Source organism: Larimichthys crocea, chromosome XXIII (genome assembly GCF_000972845.2).
Source record: "Larimichthys crocea isolate SSNF chromosome XXIII, L_crocea_2.0, whole genome shotgun sequence".
Taxonomy (NCBI): Eukaryota; Metazoa; Chordata; class Actinopteri; family Sciaenidae; genus Larimichthys; species Larimichthys crocea.
The window spans coordinates 100,783-126,432 of NC_040033.1; the positions used below are offsets into that span (position 1 = coordinate 100,783).

Here is a 25,650-nt window from a genome sequence, read left to right on the forward strand (position 1 = left end):
AGATCACACAGGGAGCACCTTTAACAAGAGTCACACATAACACACACACCTTTGTTGTGTTTCTCCTCTGCCGTCCTCTCTCTGTCTCTTTCTCCACAAAGAGACTTCATTACAGCACACTCATTTTTCATTTATATACTAACAAGAATGGGAGGCAGTAAATATTTCTTATCGAAACTTTCAAGTCATTTATAAAAGGTCTGCAAGGTCCTCAAGACCTTCAGGGGAAATGGAAGATTTGGAGTCAGAGATGGGACAGTTGCAGTTTGGGTTGCTGCCTTAAGACAGACCAATGATCTTCTGTTTTCTAAGAACCGGCTGATGGACATCAGCAGTGAAAGAAGCTGGCAAGTGGAAGGAAGGAAGGAAGGAAGGAAGGAAGGAAGGAAGGAAGGAGGTCTTCATGGCTGTCAGGAGGTCAGAAGGATTGCAGCATTGATGGTCGTAGAGGAAGTTAGCCACAGAGAAGGACGGGGACAGGGTCTTGTCCAGGCAGTTCTCAGAACTTCTGACTGATATATCTTCAGTGGAGAAGAGATGGAGAGACGGAGGACTTGGGAAGTCTCATCAGTCACTCTGGTTGAAGCTGACTGGGTAGTTAGAAAGCTCCACACTGACAAGACGTCAGAGGTGGAAGAGGTTTACCCTGAGATGCTGAAGGATACTGTTGGGCTGTCCTGCTTTGTAGACTTGGAGACTTGGGGATACTATGAAAATATTAGATACCGTAGCTGTTGTTGCAAATCCTTGTATGGTCTGGGATCCTTTCAAAATCAGACAAACAGGCACCTCAGTGACCATCAAATGTCTCTTTTTTGGGGAACAGATGTATTTATATGGACAGACTTAGACTGTAATAATTCCTCTAACATTCAGGAACATGTTGACTACTTTTGGTTTTTAGCTTAATATATCAGAAATCAAAAGCTGTTTTCAAACCTATGAATCACTGCCCACACTCTGATATTTTAAGACACACGCTGGATATTTTAAGACACAGGTCTGGTTTTGTACTCAACGACTGCTGTTTCCAGACAGAGCCAGAATGAATGGTGATGGAACAACAGCCATGAAAATGGCAACGAGTTTGGATGAGCTGGACTGTAGCTGTTCAGCTGACTTACAGAGATAACACGTCTTAAATCAATATATATTTTTGATCTTCGTTAACCTTACAACCACTAATGCAGCTTTTGTGTCCAGTGAAAAAGACACATCAGTGATTAGGGTGTAGCAAAACTAAATAACCCACCACACCTAATCATAAATGCTATCAGTAGCTCCAACAAAACAAATTCTACCAGAACCAGCCAACAAACCGTACTGCGTGCTTCAACTATTAGAGACACAGAAGGTCAAGTACACCCAGGAGAGGCTGTGCACTTAATGCACGGTGCGGCTCTGTGGATAAAAGCCTCCACTAAATGGTATGTATCCTTTAGATCTTTACACGCATGGAAATATTGATATGTGAAACCCAAAGAGCAAAGCTGAAGAGCACACGACAAACAACAACAAACAGTGAAGGCATTAGCCGACATTGATTCTGTCAGCATGGTAATGTCCCGAAATGATCCTCGACACACTCCCTTACATAACACACACACTGTCCGCCAGAAAGGCTGGCTAAATGCTACGTAAACATCTGTGAAGATTAGAGGCTTTATCTTCTAAAGAACTTAGCGACTCCAGACTGCAACTGGATCCTGGTGACGTGACTCGGCCTTTATCTGAGACCTGCTCTAAAACGAATTGAGGAAGACGTTTGGACTGTTCATGCTGCAGACGTACAAGGCTACATCAGATCATCAAATTAGAAGGATATAATATGACTGCTGGTTCTGTTTGTCAGGGTTGTGTTTCAGGTTGTTTGAACAGGTGAACATATAGTATGACTATCACTTAATTACACTCATCAGCTCTCCATGGTTCGTTTATGGCTTCTAGGAGAGCTGATTGACTTTCAAAGTGTCGAGGAAAATATGAGCTGATGAAGCAACAAGAAACTTCTTTTCATTAATGTTGAGAAGCCCCAGACATTCAGTAGTCATCACTTTAGAAAGTTCAGTGTAAATCTAAAGTGCCTAGGTCATACGAGATGTCACCAGAACATTTCTGAAAGTGTTGAAAACATAGAAGGGGACGACCCTCGACAGTCGCTGAATGAAAGCCTGGTTGTTGGCTTCAGGAACTTAAATCCTTCAATGCAGGTCCCAGTTTTGTTGTTAAGAACGAGGTTTCAGATCCTGTTCGACAATCTGACTGCCACCTTGTCTGAAGCACACCGAGGCCTTAATCCAGGGCTGAGACAGCTAAAGGTGCTTTAATAAACTTCTTGTTGTTGTTGCATCTTGGCTGCATGGGTGCAAAGTCTTGCACGTTTTTGTCATTGCGTCGTGGTCACCTTTTCCATTTTGTTGAATATTCTTTGTTTATATAATTCTGGTATATAGTTGAATAAGCTGTGGGTCCTATCTGCTTTTATTGAAAACATGACACTTCCTTGTATAGTGACTCTGAAGTAATGACTTCTCTAATCTTCTTAGCAACTCACGTATTGCTCAAGCTCTAAGAGAGAAAAATCATAGTGCCACACAAGCATGTATTAGAGGGAATTTAAAGATTTTACAAAAATTTCCCCATCAAAACACCTTGGAAGGGTTTAATGCAATGAAAGCTGGGACGTCACAGGGTTAATGAAAACATCTATCTTGATCCAGGTAACGCTCCTGCCGTGGCCCGCCTTTAGGTCCAGTCCCAGCGATTGAACCGCTGACCCAAAGCCACTGTTTCTACTTATAAACTGTATTACTATTCTCTGCCCCACACAGCTGCCTGAAGCCTGAGCTGAGGAAACCTGACATGGCTGGTACCAGTCCAAGTGTATGTGTGTGTGTGCAGGTGTGATCAACATGGTGATTTTGTCCATGAGCCTTTCACACCTCAGGTGAACCAATTACCATATTGCATCAACCTATCAGCTCCTGTCAGATCGTCAGCACACCTGCAGGGTCAAACACTGGAGTTAGTCACGGCGGTTTAAAGCTACACGACCCGTTTCTGTCAGCTCGAATACTGAAACTCGCCTCGCTTTTCTGCTCAGAGACAAAGAAACAACAAAAACACACACACAGCGATCAGTGTTTCCTCTCTGAAGGTTTTTTAAATTGTACAAAATCGTTTGAGGCAGTCTTAAAAGGTCCGAGGGTCGTTTCCCAAGCATCACAAAATGTAACTGCCTCCTAAACTCGCCTCAAGTTTGTTTATTGCACACACATGCTGAGTGAACACCTAGTGAGGAGGCTCTTCCTCTGGGCTCTGCTCTTACAAGAAACGTTTGTAAGACCTTCAAAGGCAAATTACATCAAACCACACACAAAACTCTCATGTTGAAATATGAATCACAACCAGATATAAAATATCTACAGTTTGAAGGTTGTACGTCCTCGATGAAACGGCTGTGTTGATCAAGAGTGCTTCTTCTATAACTTGACGCCATATTAATGAAACTGGTTTGACATATTTGTGTATGAAACAGGATATTTGGGTCATGGTCACTACATCTTAGATTATGTAATACAACAGGTTATCCAACCAAGTAATTTGATTGGACAAGAGTCATTCCATGAATGTTCATATAGAGTACAACAAGTACAAAGCCCAGACGCTTTGAAGAACCGTTAGCATACATATTCCTAACACATCCATCCATCCATCCATCCATCCATCCATCCATCCATCCAAACATCCATCCATCCATCCATCCAAACATCCATCCAAACATCCATCCATCGATCCATCCATCTATCGATCCATCCAAACATCCATCCATCCATCCAAACATCCATCCAAACATCCATCCATCTATCGATCCATCCAAACATCCATCCAACCATCCATCCATCCATCCATCCATCCATCCATCCAAACATCCATCCAAACATCCATCCATCCATTCATCCATCCATCTATCGATCCATCCAAACATCCATCCATCTATCGATCCATCCAAACATCCATCCATTCAAACATCCATCCATCCATCCATCCATCCAAACATCCATCCATCCATCCAAACATCCATCCATCCAAACATCCATCCATCCACCCATCCATCCATCCATCCATCCATCCATCCCTCTGTCCTACCAGGTTTCCGATGCTCAGCATGCCGTTGAACTCGTCGGTCATGGGGTAGTGCTCCATGGCCATAAAGAGTGTGTTGAGGACGATACAGATGGTTATGGCGAGGTCCAGGAAGGGGTCCATCACCATGATCTTCACCAGCTGCTTCACCTTCAGCCAGTTAGGACAGCACTCCCACACCAGGTAACGGTGGGCGAAGACGTACCAGCATGGGTGACACTTCTTATGGGACTCCTCCAGTTCTGCACGGCCCGGGACAAAACAAACAAGAGGAGAGAAGAGAATCAAGTACACTACATGCACAATAATCAATAATCCAATAATCTGGATTCTGTAAAGCAAAAAAAAAGATCTGAGCTGAATGTCTGCATGTTATAATTTTTTTTTTTTGGTGACGACAGCTGAATTTATACATGTAAATGTGAAAATCTGTCTGTTTATTTTTGATTTCTAGACTTAATAATGAATAAAATGATAACATCCTGTAATGTTTCCAGCATTGTTCCTGTAGTGTATCCCGTCACAGAGAAATGAATGTTTCTAACAATATGGGGATGAATATGAAGGGAAGTCACTGGTGTTGAAGTGCAAGACTTTTGTTGTTGTTGTTTTTGTCAAGTCTAAACTCATTAGACTCACAAAGTCATGTGACCCGGATCCACACTTCTGGCAAGGACATTCCACATTTTGTTAATTGATGATAAAAAACCAGAAGGACCCGAGAAAACAAGGCGACAGACTCAGAGCCTGAAAAGTGGGGTCACCGTCTTAAAGCCACGAACACAGAGCTCCTTTTTAGATCAAATAAAAGAATGAAATATACAAAAAAACAACAACAAATAAAATAAAATAAATGACGAAAGGAATGAAGGAAAGGAGGGAAGGGAGGAAGGAGGGAATGAAGGATGTACAGATGGATGGAGGGAGGACAGCAGTGGGTTTTTGTATTTTCCTGTATAATGATCTGTTCTCTAAGAGCAGCGACTGCCGAGGGGAGAGACAGTGACTCAGCAGACCTCGCCACACACACACACACACACACACACACACACACACACACACTTATAACACACATGACTGAAGATTTGGACAGATATGAACCCAAACATAATACATGAATATCAAGCACACACACACACACACATGATTTAATGGTTAATGAGGGTAACTGGGATAACACACACACACACACACACACACACACACACACACTCACTCACTCTCTTTCTTTCGTTCTATATCTCTCTCTCTTTTCCAACTCTCTGGCACAAACAAAGCCAGTATTCCCCTGAGGTTGGCTGGGGCAGCGACACACACACACACACACACACACACACACACACACACACACACACACACACACACACATTTAGACACAAACTCAGACATGGTTACACAATCGTCACACAAGTACACACACACACACACACACACACAGAGAAGCGTTAACAGACTTGCTTGGATGCAAAATTCATGGTTACACAATCACACACACACACACACAAACACACACACACACACATACAAAAGACACACTGAGGTCCAAAGTCAGTCGAGGTTACAAACACACATAAATGGAGGATGTGAGCAGACGTCAGGTATTGTTTTGTTGACAGGTTTCATGTTTGGTAGAAATGTTCCTAGAAATCAGCTCAGCGTGAAATCTGTCTAACCCTCTTAGTTAACGTGGAGATCAGATCATCAGAGCTCAACAAAGCTCGTCAAATGTGCTGCTGTGGTGTCGACACAGGTGAGGCTCGTATGTGTTTTCATCTTGGCACCGTTAAAGCTGGTGCATGGACGACCGTCACTATGAATTATCTGCAGACTGATAGACATTTATTTATTTTTTTATTTCAGATCTGACTGCGATCTTCGCCTCGTCTTTAACTGCTGTCTCTTTTGGCGTGTGCGCACCTGCCAGCCAATCAGAGACATGCACTTCTTCTCCTCACCTTCCATGGCGTCAGTGAGGTAGCTGGCAGCACTGAGCGCTCTTCCCCTCCGCTCCGAGCCTTGTGCAGACGAAGGACGAGGTAACAGCATCGTGCTGAGCTCCGTCGTGGACGTGGGGACCTGAGACGGAGAGAGAGGCAGAGACATTTCATCTGTTTGTGTTTCTAATTCACACACACACACACACACACACACACACACACACACACACACACGGCGTGCTGTTCATTCATGAGTATGAGCTGTCATCCACTTATCTGTTACCGTGGTGATCGCATCACATGGCAGGTTTATGTCAGGTCAACTGGGTCAAACATGGTGCAGTGATTTCTGTGTGTGTGTGTGTGTGTGTGAGCGCATTTCTTATCACCACGACAACAGACAAGCAGGTGATGACTGAGAAATCAGTGTGTCGCTGCTCAGCGTGTGTGTGTGTGTGTGTGTGTGTGTGTCAGATGAGCTGTATGAGGATGAACCTGCAAAACAATCTACCTGCCTCTCGTCTTCGCCTCTCACACTGAAGGCTTAAATTAAACTAAATAATCAACAGGCTGTCAACCGAGCGGCAACCAAAAACTGCTCGGGCATGTGATGAGGAGCCCATGGGGCAGACCCAGAACACACTGCAGGGATTATATGTCCCATCAGGCCTGAGAACGTATCGAGATCCAGCAGCAGGAGCTGGAGGATCGAGAGTCCTTCACTGTGCTGCTCCGTCATCAGAGAATGACGAGCACAGGTCACAAACAACATCTTAACATCTTTTAGAACACGATCTTCATCAGACCAACAGTCAACAGTGTTTTCTATGGACGGCTATGTGACAGCCAAACATCGAGAAAGGTCAACAACACGAGACATAACTCATTCAACCACTAAAAGTCAGTCCCACATTTACTCTTGTCCGGCGGCTTCTTGCTCGCTCACTCTCTCCTTTTCTCTTCTTAGCTTCCTCCGTCAGCGTCCTCTTCACTCTCTGCTCCTCTGCCATCATGTCCATAGAAGCTGCTGAGCCTGGTTACCTCCTCTTCTTCTTCTTTTTCTTCTTCTTTTTCTTCTTCCCCAAACCCCCTGTGGTACAAACACTAACACTCCGTCCGGTGCTCTGAGCTCACAGCCCGGCTAACAAACTGAGCTAACATGAGCTAACAAACTGAGCTCAACATGCCTACCAGCAGCTAACAGACGACTAACAGAAAGCTAACAAGAGCTAAAAACATGAGCTAACAGCAGCTAACAGCAGCTAACAGTAAGAACTAGAGCTAACAGACGAGCTAACAAACTGAAGCTAACAGCAACTAACAGCAGCTAACAGACTGAGCTAACAGCACTAACAGACTGAGCTAACATGAGCTAACAGCAGTCTAACAAACTGAAGACTAACAGCAGCTAACAATGACTAACAGCACGAACAGACGCGCTAACAGGAGCTAACCAGCAGCTAACAGACTGAGCGTAACATGAGCTAACAGCAGCTAACAAACGAGCTAACAGAGCAACAGGACTGAGCTAACATACAAAGAGCTGACTAACCTGAGCTAAGCAAGCTAACAGACTGAGCTAACAGAGCTAACAGGTAAGCTGCAGCAGTTACTTCACTGTCCATCATAAACTCTTGTAAATCACAGAAAGTTGAGGCGGAGCAGCCCGGAGGACATCAGAGGGAAACCAAAAACATTCCTCCATAAAATATGATCCAGTTTCACCCAGAATCAGTGAAATAGTGTGCTGTGTGACTTAGTGCCGTAAAGCGTTACACTTCCTGGTCCATCCTTATGAAGATGTAAACTCTAAGACTGGAACATTTGATGAAAGATCATGTGTTGGAGAATATCCGTTGAAACTTGAAATATGTTTTTCATGGCTGACATTATTTCCCTGAAGTCTCGCCATGATTTGAATTTCGTTGAAATCTTTGGTACCTTCACTCAGTTTTAAATAAAGTTCATGTATGTCAGCTGTATGAAGATGAACCGAGCAGCGGCCCGGGGGAGTTCAGGAGCTCTCAGCTCTCGCAGACATCAACCTGGATGAACCTAATTTGCTCAGGTGTGGTTACATAACACTTCCTGGTAACTGTTCATCCAATCAGACGTGACGCATGGGTTTGAAGGTCACCGCCCACGACAACGCCTACATCCTGTCTGTGTGCCAGGCAGGGAATCACCAGGGAAACACACACATATATATATATATATATATATATATACACACACACAAGAAAACACACACCAACAGCAGCCAGCGTGCACTAATTTAGCTTTCGTTAGCTGCTGTGGGTTGCCATGGTAACATTTCCGTAGCAACTAAACATGTGCTCCCCTCCCTCCTCCTCCCACTCGTCTCTCCATCAGTGTGAGCAGCAGGACGGCAGGTCTGTGTTCTTCACGGACACTTCACGTCAAAACATGAAACTAAAAGCTGAACTCAGAGCTGCTCCCACACACACTCTGCAGCGGGGTCACGTAAGAAGCAACTTTTCAAAACTGTGCAGGAGTTTTCATTCAGTTATTTGTGGGGACGTGAAGCTTGAAGCCGAACAAAACGAACGCTCACCCTGAGCTGCCTCGATCGGAGCTTTGTAGGTGCTTCAACACGTTGTTTGTTGGGTCTGTTACAGGCTCTGCACTAATGTTACGGTGACCAGATGTCCCAGTTTGTTTGGGATTGTCCCAGTTTCAAGCTGGGTGTCCCGAGTCCTGACAAATACCTGTGAAACACTAGAAAGTCCCAGTTTCCAGCACTCACTACCTGCGAACTGCCTCAGTTTTACCACCATCAGATAATAGTTACAACATCATTCTATTGTTTTATATCATGTTCTGTTTGTCTCTACGTGTCAGTCAATCAGTGTTGGTGTCAGGACTGTTGCTAGCCTCTGAATCATGGGCCAGCGTCACAGACCTGTCAGCGTTCTAACATTTAGCTGTGACTTCAGAGAAAATGTCAGTGTTTTCTAAAGAGCTCTGGGAGGCTTCCTCCTTTGTGAAGTAGCCCGCGTTGAAAATGCTGCATTCACGGCGTCCATGGTGCTAAAAGGTGCACTCGGTGGGTGTGCTGAGCACCGGAACAAATGTCCCGCGTCCTGTGGAGGACGCCTGTGGTGAGTGTATAAGAACATACATGTGTGCGTGCATGAAAGCGCGGTACGCTTAAAGCAACATTGTGTAACTTTTCTACCATGAAATAACAGCTCTGACTCATTTTGATGCTACGTCCACATATAATCAGGCGAATGGTTTCTCTCTGCGATCACCCGCGAGAAGTACGTGAAGTAAACTTCTGCCAGGTGTAGCTGCTGTTAGCTCATGTTAGCTCTGTCTGTTAGGACACAGCGGGAGTTTTCCAGGCCCAGCAGCTTCTATGGACATAATGGCAGAGGAGAAGAGAGTGAAGAGGACGTTGATGGCGAGCAAGAAGCCGCCGGACATAAATAAAAGGCTGAAAGACGCCGAGCTGGGCTGACTGCTGTTGTTTCCTCCCACAGTCCAAACTCATGCTCGGTTAATTGTTGACTGTAAGTTGCCCGAAGGTTCGGGGGTGTATCCCATCTTTTCCAGTGTCAGCTGGATCAGCTCCGGCCCGCCGAGCAGAAATCAGTAAATCAGAGATGAAATTAATTGAGGACATCTCATAAAACCAGAACAAAGTCCTGCAGCACAACAACTTCTCCTCATCTAAACTATTGAGCTACTTCTCCATCCTTCTTCTTCTTCTTGTATAACAGTGTAGGTATGGGGGCATGCTGTCAGCAGGTGGAGGTGACTGAACACCTCCAGGCATGGAGCTGCTGTGTTTGTCCTCGTGATACTCTAACCTGCTGCCTGATGGGAACAAGACAACTGTAAACAAGTATTAAAATAAATGGAATCCCTCGGGACACGGAGCTGTCTGGCTCTCAGCTACAGGTTCCCTCGTAAGGTTCTTCTCCAGGTTTCAAGATAAGACATACAAACATCTAAAAGCAGCCAGCACCGTGTCAGACAGCTGCTGGTTCAAGAGAACCCATTTCAACTAAAGGACTGGGGAGCAGGCAGCCAATCATACTCCGCCTGCTCCACCTGTCTGTGTCTGTGCAGGTAAAGACTCAGACACCTGATGTAGACTTTAACACAATCACATGTGTGTCCGCTGTCTGGGTCAGCTTTGGAGAACCTCCGGCCCTCGAAGCCACAAACAAGAGCGTGTGTTCCCATGTCACAGCGAATTACTGTGAAACAGCAGAGAGCCCCGAGAGGAAATGTAAAACACACACACACACACACACACACACACACACACACACACACACACACACACAGGTTTTCTCTCTGTCTCTGTGTGTGTTTGAGTCATGCAGTATAAGTGTGATCTGATTATCGTCTCTGCTGCTTGTTTCTAAAAGGACGTAACACAAAATATATTAAATATATATCGAACACGTGAAGAGTTTTTTTCAGAAAGTGTGTTATCAATGTCTACCTTTGGCCTGGTACACTGATAGAAACATGTGTGTGTGTGTCTGTGAATGCGGTCAGATAAATCTATTGATATTGATATGACTATTGATTTTATTTCTTGTTGATCAATAGAAACTCCAAGGGCATAACCATGGTAAAGACACTGAGGCCAAATTAAAGCACTACCTGACTGTTTGTTTTTAAAACTGCATTTCCCACAACTCTCTGATATTTCGGCAGTAGCTCAGTCCATAGGGACTTGGCTTGAGAACCAGAGGGTGGCTGGTTCAAGTCCCACATGGACCAAAAATATGGAAGGTGGAGAGGTGCCAGTTCACCTCCTCCGCACCAGGGGGAGTTTTTCTGAGTTTTTCAGGACCAGCAGTCAGCAGCTTCCACGGACATAATGGCAGAGGAGAAGAGAGTGAAGAGGAAGCGAGCAAGAAGCCGCCGGACATTTCATGGAGGAAATGTTTTCTGGTTTTCCCTCTGATGTCCTCCGGCTGCTCCGCCTCAACTCTCTGTGATTTACAGAGTTTATGATGGACAGTGAAGTAAACTGCTGACAGCTGTAGCTGCTGTTAGCTCATGTTAGCTCAGTCTGTTAGCTGCTGTTAGCTCATGTTAGCTCAGTTTGTTAGTTCTGTGAGCTCAGAGCACCGGACGGAGTGTTAGTGTTTGTACCACAGGGGGTTTGGACCACCGGGAAGAAGAAGAAGAAGAAGAAGAAGAAGAAGAAGAAGAAGAAGAGGTTTACAGGCTCAGCAGCTTCTATGCACATAATGGCAGAGGAGAAGAGAGTGAAGAGGACGCTGACGGAGGAAGCTAAGAAGAGAAAAGGAGAGAGTGAGCGAGCAAGAAGCCGCCGGACAAGAGTAAATGTGGGACTGACTTTTAGCTGGGCTGTATTCTACCTCCTACACGTCAATCCTTTTACCCCATAAATACCAAACATTTACAAAAATACACGAGTACAATTCATTCCTCTTTTCCCCTGAATTATCCAGATTAATGCAGAGAAATGACTGCAGGCTGTATTATGAAGTGTTGTCATGCTTAGGGCCGTGTTTGAACATCTCTGCGACGATTCGTGTGTGAACGCGGTGAAAAACAGTCGGTTTGTGTTGTGTGTGAATCTTTTTGGAAACTGTCTCACACTGGCTCCTGGTGTGTGTCCACAGAGGAAGGACACCTCGGTAACGTGCCTGTCCTGGTATGTGTGGCCATGATGCCATACCAGTGACACTATGTGTGCTGTGTGTGTGTGTGTGTGTGTGTGTGTGTGTGTGTGTGTGTGTGTGTAGATGGGGGGAATACCACAGCTTTGTTATCTGAGATGGTAGATATGAGTGTGTGTGTGTGTGTGCGCGTCTTTAGCCTATGATATCAGAGCGCAGTTATGCAAAGCGCTGATTCATAATTCACATATCTGAGTGTTGGATGGCTGCAGGCTCCGCCATTGTTTCCACTGTGACACACACACACACACACACACACACACACACACACACACACATATAGGACACAGCACTCACACTCTCCTCCTTGACCTTCTCCATGGTACAGGCAGGCAGCTGCCCCTGCAGCGGTGGTGGGGAAACCCCATTCTGGTCCATGGCAACAAACAGCTTCCCGTTGACGTTTAGAGTTGGATAAAATACCTGGAAACACACACACACACACACACACACACACACACACACACACACACAATGTGACATCTTTCATTTTCTTCTTTCTCGTTACACTGACCAATGAAAAGAGGTTTTGTTCCATCATCAGAAGAACTTTGGATAAATAACATTTTAAATCAAGGACATACAACGTGTTGGACTGATGCATGCATTAAATCTAAACCCAGATTATTCTGATTTTAATCCAAAATCTACATTTAGTCATTTAGACTAAAGCTGAGCTGGCGAAGCAGCAACTGATGCAACCCTGGTAAGGGCGAGACATCAGGAGTCCATTAGTCCATTGTGCTCAGTGGAAACATGTAGGACAGCCTTATCACCGATGGTCCACCAACTGGAGTGGACACGAACAGGAGAGTCGAGGCTCCCACACGTCGTTAGAACCTTTTCGCTCACAATCCTCATGAATCCATCATCAGTTGGACAGCAACGATATCTGATTTCATCCAGTCATCCATGTGACAGTTTAATTCCACTCCCGTTCATCTTATCTTAACTCCCATCAACAATCTCAGAATCCGAATCATCTAATCTGGTCTAAAGTATTTGATCTTGAACTCTGAAGTCTAATCTCAGTCTGTTTGATCACCTGGGAGCCCCTGCTGGCCGTGCTGTAGGTGCTTGGTCGTCGTTTGGGCCACGGGTGGGGCAGGATGCCACTGAAGGTCCCGCCGCTGTAGGTTCGACTCCCGACACCCTCCACCACGTCCCCTGGCACGCTGTACTCGTCGTCAGCCATCTCTCCCTCAGACCCCCGGCTCCTCAGACGGAAGTTGAAGATGGAGGAGACCTGACTGCTTCGCCGAGTCCTTGTGGAGAAGGAGCGAGCGAGCAGAGGGTGGAGTGGCTGAACGGGAAGGTAGAAAGCGGGTTACTGTGTTACTAATGCTTCACCACGCAACACATCCACATTCTTCTTACTTTTACCTTTCCCCCGTCCAGCATGTCTACCTGCAGCAGCTTTTCCTCTGATAGGTTCCCCTCCACATCGCCCACTCCTATCAGCGCTTGACTCCGCCTCCGCTCCTCGAGGTTGTCCAGTGGGAGGCCAAACGGCGAGAGGTCCGGCGACATGATTGAGTCCGAGTCGAGAGTCTTCTGGGCGGTGACCTGGTGGAAGAGATGCAACACAACAAACTCCATGAAGATCCAGTGAAAGAAAGAAGGTAAATAAAATATTTCTAACTGACATGAAGGATAAATATTCATACAGTCATACATATTCATACAAAGATAAGAATGAACACAACAGGAGGTAAAACAGAAGGTAAGAGGACAGACTCATTTTTACGCTGGAACATGGCAGATGGTTTTTTCTTTCACTTTATTTCATGTTGTTGTCCTACAGTCAAGTTTAACATCATCATGTCATAGTAATCCCAGGATTATTCTACTGAACTTCTGGATTCCACCATTCGCAGCACTGTGATGTCGCAGCTGCCATGCTTGCTCAGATTTTCCTTTGGTCCATGCCCATGCGGCAGTAGACTACGCAGTTACATTGTTTCCCTTTTGTCTGTTTTTAAAATCTGAAGTCTGCTGGGTGTTTTATTTTGAAAATTGGCCATTCCATCTACTCTGTGCTAACAGGAAGTCAGAGAACTTCTTGGTGCTTCTGGTCGAATCCCAATCATTGTCTAGAAGGGCCATGATCAGAACACGGTGCACCATGCCCGGCAGGATTCAGGCTTTACATCCTATTATTTTATTTTACTCTCATGTTGACCCTTTCATGCAGGAGCAGGAAGCATCTACCTGTTGTTCCTTCTTGAGTCTCTCCATGGCAACCTGGAACTCTCGTTCTTTCTGACAGGCCTCTGCGATGGTCGCCTGGTTCTGCTCCTCGTACGCCATCGCGACCACGGCCAGGATGAGGTTGACCAAGTAGAAGGAGCCCAGGAAGATCACCACCACGAAAAACACCATGTAGGTCTTACCAGCTGAACGCAGCGTCTGCAGGCACACACCAAAGACCAAAAGTAAACCCACAATGTCCATCAATAAGGTGAAATTTCCACTGGGGACAGCGAGGACATGCTCCTCCATCACTTTTCAAACCCATGCTCTTTACTTTTATTTGTCCTTTGATTGTCCAGCTGCTAAAATCCATCCAAGACAAACATCTCAACACCAAGTCCAGTCAATGAATGTGAATGTTCATTTTTCTGAGCACTTGAAGGATTTCTCTCTGTTGGATTTTAAAGCTGAAGTTCAAAGTGTGATATGATCCAAAGCTCCAGAACAAGCTACTAAACTGACCTCGTGATGAGATTGTTTTCAAGGTCAAGGATGGAGCTCATTTTAAAAGCCAACGTGGATGAGAAATGTTCGCCATGTGCTTAGAAAAAAATGGGAATTCGTGCTGAAGATCATGTGATAAACTACGAAAGACAAACAAACACTGTCATTAACCATTACCTGGTGGTAGAGATTTTCCCAGTAGTCTTGTGTCATCAGGCGAAACAAGGAGAGAAAGGCCCACCCGAAGGTGTCGAAGCTGGTGTAGCCGTAGTTGGGGTTCCTTCCCGCCTTCAGACAGTCAAACCCATCTGGACACTTTCTGCAAAACAAACACACGCACCAACTCACCAACACAAATATCTGCACTTTTATTTGTGCTTGGACATTGAAGTGGATTCTCGGGATATGCTTTCAAAGATTTTAAAGATGCCAACCTGTCATCAAGTAATCAGGAGGTGGGTGGTTACATAACTATAACTACCGCTTCTCTTAAATCTGTGATTCGGAAAATGTAACACACAGAAGGTGGGTGTAGTTAGAAAGCGTTCAAACCGGCATCCATCCATCTATTTTTCCATCCTTCCATCTATAAACACCGGCTCCGATTCCTCATCAGTGTTTAGACTGAGGGCTTGTTATCGCCAAGTGACCGGGGCACGCCCACACGTGTCACCGCGGAGACGGAACAGATAACGCGGTGGGGACGGCGTTCATTATAATTGATATTCCGCATTCATATCCTATCACATTCATCGCCGCCCACGCAGTCACATCTGATCCGCTGATACAAAGCAGTCCCATCGGTGGCGGGAAGGGGCTTCACAGCTGAGATGATGAGCTGCTGCTTCTGCCCACAACACACACGAGTACGGGTCAAACAAGCCAACGGCAAAGAGGTCAAAGGTCTGAGGTTACCTGAAAATAATTCGAAACACAGACCAGGACAACAGTCACACTTATTCTGACAGTTTCCCTGATGCTCCTCACCACCATCCCAGCATGAACATCCACACTACCTGGGGATTCAAACCGACAACCCTGCTGTCTGAACCCCACTGTGGTGACCAGCCATGACGGGTCAACCACAAACAGCTGGGATGCTTTTAAGCAGCAGCTCACACTGACTCATCACCGGCCAACATGCCCGTATTTATTATCACCTTACTACGCAGCGTTGGGTGGGAGCTGCTGACGGTAATTCATTAAGGACAAGTAAACTGTCCAGTTATATAAGGTTTACATAATACAGACAACAAACACAAGTGTCTAACATATCAAAACTTATTACTGGTTTGTCAAACAAACACTAGATATTCACTATGTGACGATGTGTGCATATATATCTCTGTGCAAAGAGCTCAACTCTGTTACCTTTTATTCCAGTAAAACAATGAAACTGCGATCACGAATCTCAGACGCTGACCTTTGAAGCATTCAACTGGAGCAGTTCATTTCATGCCATTTAAATCCCCAAACTAACTAAAAGAATTCATGAAACCAACAACCAGAGAAAAAAAAAAAAGTCCCTGACTTGTGTGATTGCAAAAGCACAAAAATAAATAAATTAATTAATTAATAACTGCGTCACGCTGCAAAGACTTGAAGAATTAATACCACACAGCAGCAGCAGGTACAACACAAAGCAACCAATAATCTAAAATCAAACTGCTGACACAAACAATCACTTTTAATGTAGGCTTATCTAGACATTACGGTAAGCAACCAGACAAAGAAGAATCCTGCTGATCCAAGCATTACGGTAACAACAACAATCCATTTATCATTCGATAAATATTTTAAATGATCTATTACTGAACCACTAGCTAAATACCTGAGATACAGTAAGAGCAACAGAAACGTGTTTTAATCGAACGGAAAATAAGTTTTTAACAAAATGCCAGGGGGCTTCTTATCCAGCCATTATGGTAAAAACAAGTATGTGTTGTGTGATGATGAAAAAGCTGAGTCGCTGCTCGTCCACACATTGTGGTACCAGCAGTCGATGGTAACAGAGTTAAAAACTAACTGGCAGCTGGTTTAAGCTTCACACGTAATGAGATAACAAAATCATGTGGAGCTGCTGATACAAACATTACAGTAACAACTAATCAATGTGGATTCAATTAAAACAAAAAGAATAATGCACATCGATGTGATGATGTGAGTATTACGGTAACAGCAGCTAAGACACACACACACACACACACACACACACACACACACACAGGAAAGATGACTAACCAGTCGTCACATAATTTCTGATGCCAGTTAGACTGACACTGCGTCTCACACACACACACACACAGACACTGATGTGATGTGTGTGTGTGTGTGTGTGTGTGTCATTCCTCCACTTCCATCCATCCATCTCGTGGCAAGTGAGTCAACATGGTGGCATGTGAGTGGATGTGAAGTGTGTATGATGTGTTGACGAGTGTGTGTGTGTGTGTGTTTAAGGGGCTCGAGGACGTAAAGAGAGTGTGTGAGAGGTTTTGGAAAACACACACACGAGGCTGAGTGTGTAGTGTATGGTGTGTGTGAGGTGTCTGAGCGTGAGAGCCGGCAGTTATCTCGAACACACACACCTCTGTCTGTGTTAATGGAGGGACGCCACTTCAGACCCCCCACTCTCACTAAAGGGGGCCCCTCAGCCAGGCACTTACACACCTATATCACACACACACACACACACACACACACACACACACACACACACTGAACACACAAAACAGCTGACAGACTGCTGGGATTCAAACACGTACGTCAAATTTGGATTCAAACTCTCATTGTGGCTTTTGTTTTGTTATGTTAATATTCATGAAGCGTTTATGAAACATGTGACCTGTGATCAGGTGACCCACACTGACCTGTGATCAGGTGATCCACACTGACCTGTGATCAGGTGACCCACTCTGACCTGTGACCAGGTGATCCACTCTGACCTGTGATCAGGTGACCCACACTGACCTGTGATCAGCTGAACGGTGTCTCTGTCATTCGTACGTCTGTTCTCACTATGTAACTTTGGGCTCCGGGTCGGGAGAAGTACGTAACGCTTTACGGCACTAAGTCACACAGCAGCAACTATTTCACTGATTCTGGTGAAACTGGATCATATTTTATGGAGGAAATGTTTTCTGGTTTTCCCTCTGATGTCCTCCGGCTGCTCCGCCTCAACTCTCTGTGATTTACAGAGTTTATGATGGACAGTGAAGTAAACTGCTGACAGCTGTAGCTGCTGTTAGCTCATGTTAGCTCAGTCTGTTAGCTGCTGTTAGCTCATGTTAGCTCAGTCTGTTAGCTGCTGTTAGCTGCCGTTAGCTCATGTTAGCTCAGTCTGTTAGCTGCTGTTAGCTCATATTAGCTCAGTCTGTTAGCTGCTGTTAGCTCATATTAGCTCAGTTAGCTCATGTTAGCTCAGTCTGTTAGCTGCTGTTAGCTTATGTTAGCTCAGTCTGTTAGCTCATGCTAGCTCAGTCTGTTAGCTGCTGTTAGTTCGTGCTAGCTCAGTCTGTTAGCTGCTGTTAGCTCATGTTAGCTCAGTCTGTTAGCTGCTGTTAGCTCATGTTAGGGCAGTCTGTTAGCCGGGCTGTGACCTAAGAGCACCGGACGGAGTGTTAGTGTTTGTACCACAGGGGGTTTGGGGAAGAAGAGGAGGTAACCAGGCTCAGCAGCTTCTATGGACATAATGGCAGAGGAGAAGAGAGTGAAGAGGACGTTGATGGAGGAAGCTAAGAAGAGAAAAGTGTGAATAAACCAATGATTTTCAAACAGCTGATGCTGAACTGTTACAGAGGCTGACTCTTTAATACTTTGCCTGAACTGTTAAATGATGAGTAATAAACTGCCGTAATTTTTCAAATTTATCTGAGTTCACATTTCATCAACCTGAAAACAAAATGTAATTTCGTCTCATTATCTTATACTAATGTTCATCAGAGATGAGCAGCAGCCAGCATGTAACAATCTAATCTCTGGGTACAATAAAACTTTCTGCTTCGATGACGTAACGACAGCAAACCAAACTTAACGAGTTCTCCATGATTATCCCGCGACGATGAAAGTTGACTAACCGCTCACGCAAACATTACGACAACAATCAATGTTAATGCGATGAAACATTCTGACGGCTTATCTAGACATTACGGTAAGCAGCCAGACAAAGTGCCGACCTCAGCATTACAGTAACAACGACATCAATCAATTTTAATCACATGATAAATATTTCATGTATTAATACCTGCAGTACAGTAACAGTGTGTAATGTTATTCTAATGTCCGCGATATCTGAACATTACGGCATCAGAAACGGGTTTTTAAACAGAAAATACATTTTTATTAAAATGTCGGGGACTTCTTATAGAAACACAAACTCTTTGAGTCCTCCATAATTATCCTGTAATCCTGATAAACTCAACTTTGTCATCAACTCCTGAGAAGTTGGTTCAAGTCTTATTTCTCTACTTCATCAATATTCATGACTAAATAAATCATCAGGGCGACTGAAACAACAATCAGAGAGGTCTGTGTGTGACGTCACAGTTTCACCACGAGAAGACCATAAACACAAAGCTGTCGTGACGAGGTTCGTCGAGACAACAGACAGACAGACAGACAGACAGACAGACAGACAGACAGACTTATTCAAAGACAAACATGCTGTGGTTATTCCGGGAGACATCCTGGGGATTTCTCTGTGTGTATTCACTTCATGTTCCCCCTGCCATTCAGCTCTGTTCCCTATGACCTCCTGCCACACACACACACACACACACACACACACACACACACACACACACACACACACACACACACACACCTCTAATTATAACACTCAGGTAAACTCGAGTCCGGGAGGAAGAGAGTACTTAGCATCGCTATAGCAACCGTATCACAGTGCTGGTTGCCGGGGGAGATTGTTTTGTGCCATCTCTGTTGGGAGACGGAAAGACCGTGTAGGTGTGTGTGTGTGTGTGTGTGTGTGTGTGTGTGTGTGTGTGTGAACTTTCCATGTTACTCACCACACCTTATCAAGACGCAGCTGTGGGTTTAAGTCGGCCTCTGTGTCTGAGAAATCTGGAGATTATTCAGAATTCATGAAAACAGATCATCATGTTTAATCTACGAGGCGACGTGACGAAATCAATCATCTGGTCTAATCTCAGTTTATTTAATCTAATCTTCTGATCTGGTTCATTTTAATCTCCAGTCTATCCTACCACGTCTAATCTCATCTAATGTAAATTAACGTAATCCAATCAGAAACAGACGATTTTTAACTAGTGTATCTCTTCTTGCCGACACTAATCTGAGATAATATTGTTTCATAGAATTTTAGTCTGACCTAATCTAGTCAATCACATCTTAATCCAGTCCACTCCGTTCAAACCGATCTAGTCTAGGATCGTCTAATCTTGTCGATTTGCTCCAATGTGATATTTTCTAATCCAGTCTAATGTTTTATATCTGAATTTAACTAAGCCTGATCTATCCTAGTTTAATCCAGTCTAATCTGAGCTAATCCAACGTAGCAGCTAAGGTGTGCTGACATGCTACACCCCCAGAATGGATGTTGGAGGGTGAGCAGATGTTCGGGTGAAGTTTTGAAGTGGCCTCCGTTACCGTGAGGTCGGCGTGTTTCCATGAGCTCCGGATCTGTTTCAGTGTCTCATCAGTGACACAGCACATCCTGAAATAGCAGCTAAACTATCGAGGCGGGTCGCCGAGCTGTTAGCATCACGGCACAGAGCAGGCTGGCTACGAACCAACGCTTTGATCACAGCCCAGTGTGTGTGTGTGTGTGTGCGTGTGTGTGTGTGTGTGTGTGGCACTTTGATCACCACATTTGGTCACATTAATAACAGAGTCGTCTCCAATGTGTTATCATTAGAACATCTAAACCATCTTGATTACCAAGCACCAAGGACACACACACACACACACACACACACACACTGACAGACTTATTCAAAGTAACCAAGAAAAACATTGGTCAACATTCAAACCACCGTGGGGAAACCTGATCCTCGACGGTCATGGATTCATGGAGCCAGCTTGGACCTCCCTTGAGCAAGGCACCAAATCCCATACTGATGCTTCATGTGCAGAGAGAAGGTGAGAAACTGGAGATGAACACTCTGTTACTAAATGTGTTCCAGTTTCTAATGCTGCTATAACTAAATAACAGTCAGTGTTGACGATCAACAATCGGAGTCTGCAGCAAAAAAAGATGATCGAGGCGTCTCTACTTTGTTTTAGGCTGAATACATTCGAGGGCAATTATCAGTTTTCTTCCCCACATCAGCGTTCACTTCGTCAGACGAGATGAAATCTGTTCGTCAACGAGCCTTTCTCCCTCGACTAAGACGAGACGACGACGAGACGACACAACGTTCTAAAGACACTGAGGAAAAATGTGCCACTGTGCGTTTTTGTTGACGAATAAAAACAAAAAAGGTCACGCAAGAAATAAAAACTGAACAAAAACGTCCTCCTTGTTTTGGTCGACTATATAAGAAACAAAGCAGCATCCAGTCCTGCTGTCATGCTCTCGAACCTGTGGCTGAAAACAAACAGCACGCAGGAGAAACACGGTGAACGGACAGACAGCGCGATCATGCTCGGAAGGACTAAGACACTGGACGTGTGGTCCCATTCCAATATTTAGAAGCAGAGGAAAAGGCACAATGCCTCGATTTGACAGATGGGAATATGTGATCAATATGTTGTTGTTGTTGAACTGGAATTAATAAACCAAAAAAATATTCCTGAAATAAATAGAAAGACTCAAATGTTTTGACTCAAACACCCTGTGTTCACGTTTGACTAAAACTAGACTAAAATATGACGAACAAAAATGATTTGTGAAAGACTAAAAGTGACTAAGACTGAGACTAAACCTGGACACGAGACTGAGACTAAACTGAAAAATGGGTGACAACATTAACACTGGCCAACATCCAGACTGATGCATGTCATGCACGGCAGACGTAACATGACAGAAGTATTTTATTTTCACTTTTACTTGACTAACAAGGTTAAATCTGTACTTCTACTTGAAGAACAAGTATCTGTACGTCTACTTTAAGAACAAGTATCTGTACTTCTACTTTAAGAACAAGTATCTGTACTTCTACTTTAAGAACAAGTATCTGTACTTCTACTCTAAGAACAAGTATTTGTACTTCTACTCTAAGAACAAGTATCTGTACTTCTACTTTAAGAACAAGTATCTGTACTTCTACTTTAAGTACAAGTATCTGTACTTGTACTTGAAGAATGCGTGTATGCCCCACACACTGCATCATGTGGTGTGTACGTGTTGTCATTGGTTTGTTTTTCACTGGAAAGTTCTGGCGGCGACATAAAGCAGCACATTGGCATTTGTTCTAATTTAACAGCTCTTTGTTTGGGTTTAGTCTCTGTCGGTGTTCAGGAAAGTTACTTTTCAGTGTTATTCTGCTTTCAGTGCTCAGCGCTCAGCTGCCGCATGGTCTACATGTCATTATGGAAAATGCCAGCACTCTATTTATTTCAGTGGGGAGCTTTTCATGCCACAAAGTCGAAATGTTGCTGAGGAGAGTTTCTTTAGTCTGGAGGAAAAATGTGTCAGACACAGCTGAACTTTTTATAATGAAAAGCCAAAGGGAATAAAGGCTACTTAACCTTTTCTGGACCGCCTTCGATCTCTTTATCCCCCACAAAACCTTTTCTAACCCATACATCAGAGGCTGGGAAGCTTCCTGGGCTCCAAGAGAGAGTTTGCTGCCGTATGGTTTAAATGTTCTTTCATATCTGTGGTCTGAGAGTTTTGTTAATACTGGTTTCAGCCCAGTCTACATTATAGTTTCTAAACCTTGGAGTCTGGATCCCATGTGTGGTTTGTCAGGCTTTGATATAGATATATAAGTATGTAAGTTCTGGTGTAAGACCACACAATGCTGAGTGTTGAATTTGGGGTTAAGTTGTGGGACGAGCTTGGGTCAGTGGATGACCAGCTCAGTCACCCACATTGGAGAAGTCTTCGTCGTGGTGTTTGTTGGTGTTTCACAGGATTTCATTCTTAGTTTGTCCATACAGGCCGCTCTCCGTCTATCATTGCCACCAATCTGCTAAACGAAACATGTGACGCGGTCGGAAGAAGAGTGAAAACATCTTTTCCACTGACCGTCGATCTTATTTGAAAGAAGGGTTACTCTCAGTTCTGATATAACTGATGCCAGCACCACCACTGCAAACGCTTCACACACATCATCAAACACACCAAGCATTAAACCTCGGCCATAGCTCAATCTTCAAGTCTCCATAAGTCCCCATGTCCAAATGTCCAACTTCACAGCAGAAATAAACATGTTTGCAGAACACAGTGTTAAGGATGCATTGGATATATGCTGCAGTGCAAAGTATTTTCTGATCAGAGGTTCTGACTCACAGCAGACTTGTTTCCCTGTATTACCGTGAGAGTGCTGGTTTCAGCAAACATTATTTTTAGGTGACTTCACTTTAGCGTATCAGTTTTTTGTGTGTACTCCTTCTCGGCTCTTTTCTGTGTCAATGTCAAGTGCTTTTCAGCCACACAGTTTTTTTAATTTGAGCACGACAAGTCCATTCTTGACCTTGGCGAGAGTGGAAGCAGCTTTTTCACAGCATCGCACGGCAGACGGCTGCTTCAGGAACAAATATACGCTGAAGAGATAATAATGTCTCCTGATCTAAATGTGGTTCCAGCAGCCTTTGTTTGCACAGCTTCCAGTGTAACTGTCAGGTCGTAACCCTTATCTTTATCTAAATGTCATTTCTTTAGATGGTGTTTAACTTCCTGTGCTCTGAACACTGTTTACCTCCTCAGCACCGGTTCCAGCAGAGAGCTTCGCTGCTCTACATGCATTTTAAAAGAGGAGAGCAGCCTGACAACTGCTCTCGGCTGTTGTAAAATCCCTGTGAAACGAGTCCTCGAGTGGCTCATTACTTAGCTATGTGTGTTAGTATTGGGAGAAGTGGTGTTGGCTTTGATTCAGACACTTGTTGGCATTCCTCGAGAATAGTGCAGAGTGCTAAGTCATGTTCATTTCACCAGCTGTGTCCAAATGATTTACAGGGAGGGGATAATGTGACGCTACAGGAATAGTGCTTGAGGGGGCGTCGGAGACGGCATCGGGGACGGTGTCTCAGCAGGACGAGGAACCCACCGTGGACTGACGACGTGGGTTTGAGATCAGCTCTGGATCTGCCCGTCAGTCCCACAGTCGATCGATACTGTCACTCCAGAGAAACTTGAGAGGTAGCCTCTGCCTCTCTGATCTTCTCTGTGTCTCCATGTACACATCTCAAAAGTGTTTCAACTTTCTGCTTCTTGGTCTCCTTTTTATTCTCCATATATTTACATCACTGAACATACGAAGCTGAATACAAAAGGCACTGACCACACAGCAATTATTTTGACGTTTCTGTCTCCCTATGTATTAAACTATAAAATCATGTAATGGAAATGTATTTGTCAATCACATTGTGATGTAACCGGCTTAATTAAATGTTCTGATGGCTCCGCTTTGTTACACAGAAAACAACACCGGAGGTTATGTAATTATTTTTCAGCACGCTGACACGTGTTGATCTGGATACAGTTCATGTTTTATCATTTCTGTCACAAACATTCATGTCATTTTAGTTTTGACCGCTGACAATATAAAACATGGACAGGTGTCTCTTAGAAAAATCGGATAATTGGTCGATCTGAGGCGGCTGAATGACGCCTGGTTGCTCAAACAAGTCACCTGTAACCACACCCACCTGTCAATCAAAGTGTCCACGCTCTTAATCCTGCATAACTGTAAGCCTTAATATAATGTGAACAGGTGAGTTGTATATAAATTCACCCTCAGTACAGTTGTCATGAACGGGGAAATTAGCTACAGAGACCAAAACTGTTTTTTGTACCAGGCTGTAAACATGTTTATTTCTGCTGTGAAGTTGGACATTTGGACATGGGGACTTATGGAGACTGACTCACTTCTGGAGCCAGCCTCAGGTGGACGTTAGAGGAACTGCAGGTTGTGTCTTCACTTCACAGATATGAAGATTGTCGGTTGGTGTCACTCTTAGATTTCATGAAGTCACAGTAAGTTATTAAATCAGCAGCTTGTGGTCTTGCATTTGAAATGTGTGAGCATCAGTCATCACTGAATGGGGTCGCAGTGCAAAATGTAAAATTAGATTTACATGAAATCAAGTATAATGTAAAGCTAATTATGTATTTTTAATCATCATAATGAGGAAACACTGTTAAATAACGTATCGGGAAAGGCTGCAGGAAAATTCTGAAATTGTGTAATTGGACAAAAATTCCTGAAATGAAAATGCTCCAAACTTTGGAGTGTTTATGATTCAGTGACCTAAATAATGCAGCTCATAATTACTTCATTATATATATTCAAATATATGTCAGGTAAAAAGGTGTAAACACACCGTCAGGTGATCTCACCTCAGTCTGCTCCGTCCATCTGAGCCTCTCGTCAGCAGTCAAATCGTCAGGTGTGAGACAATATTGATCTCACACACACACACACACACACACACACACACACACACACACAAACACACTGTGACCATCTGCTTCCACGTGTCAACAGTGTCAACTCATTCTGTGTCAATAAAGCCACTTGTCGATAAATATTCATTTCTCTGAGACCACTTCCTCCCGTTCTCCGGGTGGACTCTGTCGTGTTTAATCTTTCATGCCGACTCCATAATTTACCTCAGTATCAGCTCTGCTGCAGCCGGGCTGTTTGCCTACACTTTAACACACACACACACACTGGTTGGTAAGGAAGCCCAGAAAGGACATTATTGTGTGTCAGTAAGTACCGTTATTTATTCCTTTACTTTGTTTGTTCTGCTCTTATGTATCTGTAGCTCACTTTAACCATTTCAGGTTTCTATTTAAGAGATTGTCCAACCAAAAACAGGAGAATCTGAATTATTATCAGTCAGTGCACCAAAACAACTTCTCATCGTCTCGTGATCTGAGCAAAGGAGGGAATCATGTGACGTTATGATGCCCAGAAGTGCAGATGGATGGATCTGTGACCACATCAAATCAGCCCAGTACCGTCTTCCACCTAAAGAATCATCCAAAACTCTGTATATCCAGAACTCTGCTGCCCGTCCCGCCACAT

The 25,650-nt window shown here is 44.2% G+C and overlaps 1 protein-coding gene across 1 annotated transcript in view; it reads right to left on the minus strand.

Annotated features, from left to right (window-relative positions):
• LOC104932209 (sodium channel protein type 4 subunit alpha) overlaps nt 1-25,650 on the minus strand; it is a 156,067-nt gene that overhangs the window by 55,148 nt on the left and 75,269 nt on the right. Inside the window, 7 exon segments of the mRNA XM_027274271.1 lie at nt 4,150-4,388; nt 6,102-6,222; nt 12,077-12,202; nt 12,825-13,082; nt 13,163-13,345; nt 13,991-14,188; nt 14,654-14,795. Of these exon segments, the coding sequence (XP_027130072.1) occupies nt 4,150-4,388; nt 6,102-6,222; nt 12,077-12,202; nt 12,825-13,082; nt 13,163-13,345; nt 13,991-14,188; nt 14,654-14,795 (1,267 nt within the window).